This window comes from Zingiber officinale, chromosome 11A (assembly GCF_018446385.1).
Source record: "Zingiber officinale cultivar Zhangliang chromosome 11A, Zo_v1.1, whole genome shotgun sequence".
Classification (NCBI taxonomy): domain Eukaryota; kingdom Viridiplantae; phylum Streptophyta; class Magnoliopsida; order Zingiberales; family Zingiberaceae; genus Zingiber; species Zingiber officinale.
The window spans coordinates 13,700,581-13,704,579 of NC_056006.1; the positions used below are offsets into that span (position 1 = coordinate 13,700,581).

At 41.1% G+C, this 3,999-nt stretch overlaps 1 protein-coding gene across 1 annotated transcript; it reads right to left on the reverse strand.

Annotated features, from left to right (window-relative positions):
- Positions 1 to 370: 370 nt before the first annotated feature.
- On the reverse strand, positions 371 to 2,011 carry LOC122032257 (cytochrome P450 71A1-like). The gene is made up of 2 exons (XM_042591532.1): positions 1,094 to 2,011; positions 371 to 1,023 (listed from the first exon to the last, which is right to left on the reverse strand). The coding sequence occupies exons 1-2, from the start codon at positions 1,769 to 1,771 to the stop codon at positions 400 to 402; spliced, it is 1,302 nt and encodes a 433-aa protein (XP_042447466.1). The 5' UTR covers positions 1,772 to 2,011; the 3' UTR covers positions 371 to 399.
- Between the last annotated feature and the right edge of the window lie 1,988 nt (positions 2,012 to 3,999).

The following is a 3,999-nucleotide window of genomic DNA, read 5'->3' on the forward strand; positions in this document are numbered from 1 at the left end:
CATCAAAATACAACTCGAGTCAGGTCAACTCGAGTCAGGTCAACCAGGTCAACCTTGACCTAAGGTTGCACCAACAATTAGGTTATAATTTTTGTTCGGAGCGGGCGGTCGGAGGCCGCCTGGAGGCCTCCGGTAGTGGATAAGTGGTCAAATTACTGGGCGCTGAGTGAGGGTGTCCTCCGGGCGGCCTCCGACCACCTGTTCCGAACAAAAACTATAATCTGGTGGGGACGATGAATCTAAGAAAAAATCACAATCATTTTTGATCGGATCGTAGTCATAATTCGACTACAAATACGAGTGACACATTCTCTAGACCACATAAAGTGATCCAGGAGATGAATACTATGTTTTTAAAAAAATATAGTATTGCAATTTTTAACGACATGCTCAGTTTGCCTAAAATTTGGCGGCCACGAGGCACAGAGCATGCTTCCTGCGCACAGTGAGTCCCAGCGCTTCTTCCATGTTCACGTCCTCCTCACTCATTCCCGGAGGCAACTGCCAGTCGAAGGAGTACAATAGGTTGGCCAGCGCCACCTCCGCCATCAGCATCCCCAGATTCTTCCCTGGGCAAGTCCTCCGCCCCTCGCCAAACGGAATCAGCTTGAAGTCATAGTGCGAAAACGAGTCCACTACCGGCGACCCAATGTTCACAAACCTATCTGGGTCGAACGCCTCTGGTCTCTCCCACACATCAGGGTCCCTGCCGATCGCCCATGCATTCACGTAGATCGTCGTCTTGGGAGGAATTTGGCAACCATCGCTTAAAGTGACTGGGTGAATGATTTCCCGGTTGACGAGCAGCGGAAACGGCGGGTGCAGCCTCATCGTCTCCTTGACTATGCGTTTGAGGTATTGAAGCTGCTGCAGGTCGCTTTCTTCCACCTTTCCTTTGCTTCTCCCCACGCAGCTTCTCACTTCCTCTTGGGCTCTCTTCATCAACTCCGGCTGCCGGATGAGCTCCGCCATCGCCCATTCCACCACTGCCGACGAGGAATCCGTCCCGCCGATGAAAATATTCTGCCAGTAAATGAATCAGTTTAACTTCGACAATTTAATTTTTAACTTCAAAACTGAAATTAATTGTCACCATAAGAACTCCTTTGAGGTTATTCTCTGTCAGCTGCTCATCCTTCCGCAACCGAAGCAGAACATCCAATAAATCCTCATTCTCTTCACTTTCTGATCGACTAGTCTTCGCGTCGAGATGGAGATCGATGAATTTCTGGTAGATGCCGTCGAGCTTAAGAAACGATTTCCGAAGCCTGGATTTCTTCCCCGTAGCCACATCGACCCACCCGAGCAGGGGAAAGTAGTCTGCCATGAAGAAGCTAGCCAACATCTCCTGCGCTTCCCTGAGCACATCGTAAACGTTGAAGTCGTCGCCGGCGATGTCTCGACCGAAGGCCATCCTGCATGTGGTGTTGCAGGAGAAGTATAGGGCGAGCTCACTCACGTTGACGGTGAGGGAGCCCGAGATGCGAGAAGATATATGCTTCGCCATCCTCACGATCTCATCTTCCCTTACGGACTTAAAAGAGTTGATCTTTCTGGCGTTGAAGAATTCTACGGTGCAGAGCTTGCGTTGCTGGCTCCAGCGCTCGCCGTAGGGCATGAAGGCGATATCAGAGCTGCCGTAAGAGAGCTCGAAGGTGGCGACGTTGTGGGGGCGGGAGCAGCAGGCGAGGTCGAAGGTCTTGAGGACGTCCCTGGCGAGGGTTGCGGAGGAGACGACGATGGCGGAAACTTGGCCGAGTTTTAGGTGCATGAGCGGGCCGTACTGTTTGGAGAATTCCCATAAGGACTGGTGCAGTAGATTGCCGCGTATCTGGTGGAGGTTACCGATGATCGGGAGTTTAGCGGGGCCCGGCGGGGGCTTTCGGATCGCCGGATTAGTTCTTGCTTATCGGCCGCCGGCGAGAAGGAGAGAGGAGAGGACTGCGACTGCGACGAGGAAGAGAAGAGACAAGACAAACACAAACATTTTTTTACTTGAAAAAGTGGGAACACGAAGAGATAAACCGCCCTGCATCCACATCCGGTTAAATAGAGCAATGTTTTATGAAACTTTCAAAAACATCGAAATTAGTTACTTAACTTCCATTTATCAAAAATTTTACCAAAATATATTTTTTATTCTAGCAAGAAGGATTTTTTTTAAAAAAAAATAAAAAAGTAAAACTGTGAATTCTAGAAAACTAAACTACTATTTAATTTGTTGCCGTGAGTTCACCGATTAAATTGAGTGAACTTGCGGCCACTTAACCACGATTTTATCGTCGATTTTTAAATTTGAAAGCTACTTTGATAGCGACAGTGAAATGGCGTTTGATTTAAAAGTTTTTGGATGAGGGAATGAATTTATTCTTAAATTTTATGTTTGGTTGATGGGAATGTAATCAAGATTTTAAAATGAAATCTAAAAATTTGGATATGGATGAAACTCATCCTCTTCCTTGAGTTTTGATGAAATAGGAATAAGAATTAAGTTTTAGACGAAAATACCCTTAATATATTTATTTAATTTTTTCTTTCATTCCATTCTTTCTCTTTGTTCTCTCTCATCATACTTTCTCTTTTCTCATTTTATCATCATATTTTCTCTCTCAATATACTTTCTCTTTCATCACACATTTTCTACCATTTTCTCTCTGTATTCTCTCTCATCACACACACTCTCTCATATTTTCTCTCTTTTTATTTTTTTCATCATACTTTCTCTCTCCTCAATCTCTCTTACTATACTCTCTCTCCATATTTTATCTCATCATACCTTTTCTTTTTTCATTCTTTTCCATCATACTCTCTCTCCTCATTCTCACTCAACACACATTCTCTACCATTTTTTCTATGTATTATCTCTCTTCACATACACTCTCTCATTACTTTCTCTCTCTCTTCATTCTCTCTTATTTTTTCATCATACTTTTTCTCGCAGCATACTTTCTCTTTCCTCAATCTCTCTTACCATACTCTTTCTCCATATTTTCTCTCATTACACTTTCTCTCTCTTTATTTTCTTTCATCACACTCTCTCTCCTCATTTTCTCTCATCACACTTTCCATCTCTTCATTTTTTCCCATCACACTTTCTCTCTCATCATATTTTCTCATCATACCTTTTCTCCTCAATCTCTCATTTTCTCTCATCACACTTTCTCTCTCTTCATTTTTCCTATCACTCTTTCTCTCTCAACACACTTTCTCTCCCATCATACTTTTTCTCTTCTTAATCTCTCTTATCACTCTCTCTCTCCTCATTTTCTCTCATCACATTTTTCATCTCTTCATTTTTCCCATCACACTTTCTCTCTCATCATATGTTTCTCTCACATTCAACTTTCTCTTTCATCTAATTTTTTCTCTTATTTTCCTTAAGGGTAAAAAAGGAAATTTAGGTTCATTCCGATTGAAAATATTCAACTAACCAAACATTATTTTTAAGAATGATACCCAGGCGCATACTCATTTCCATTCCACAATATTATGATACTCATTCCCATTCCGATTCCTAGGAGAGAACCAAACGTCACCAAGTTCAGTTTTAAATTTACCAGTGAAAGTCTCGAAATCAAATGTTGATTTTTTTAAATTATTTTATTTTTATCATTTTTTATTAGAAAAAATATATTTTTAAAAAATAAGTGTACTTTAAATAAAGAGAAATGATTTGTTCAAGGAAAAAATATCAAGGAAAAACTCAAGGATAGACACATAAAGTGATGTGACCCACAAAAAGTGAAATGATGGACTATAAATATATATATCTATCCTTGAGCTTTTGCTTGAATTTTTTCATTAAGCATATCATCAACTCTTAAGTAAATATAAAAGTTAGGTGCCTATTTTATATATTTTTTTAAAATTGAGTACATAATAAGATGGATTGCTGATTTATTGCAATCTTTTAATTCGAGCAAATCAAATCACGCCGAAATGTGTAGCCTTTATCATTATTTATTCCTCAGTTACGGCAACATTTGTTAGGCAGATGAC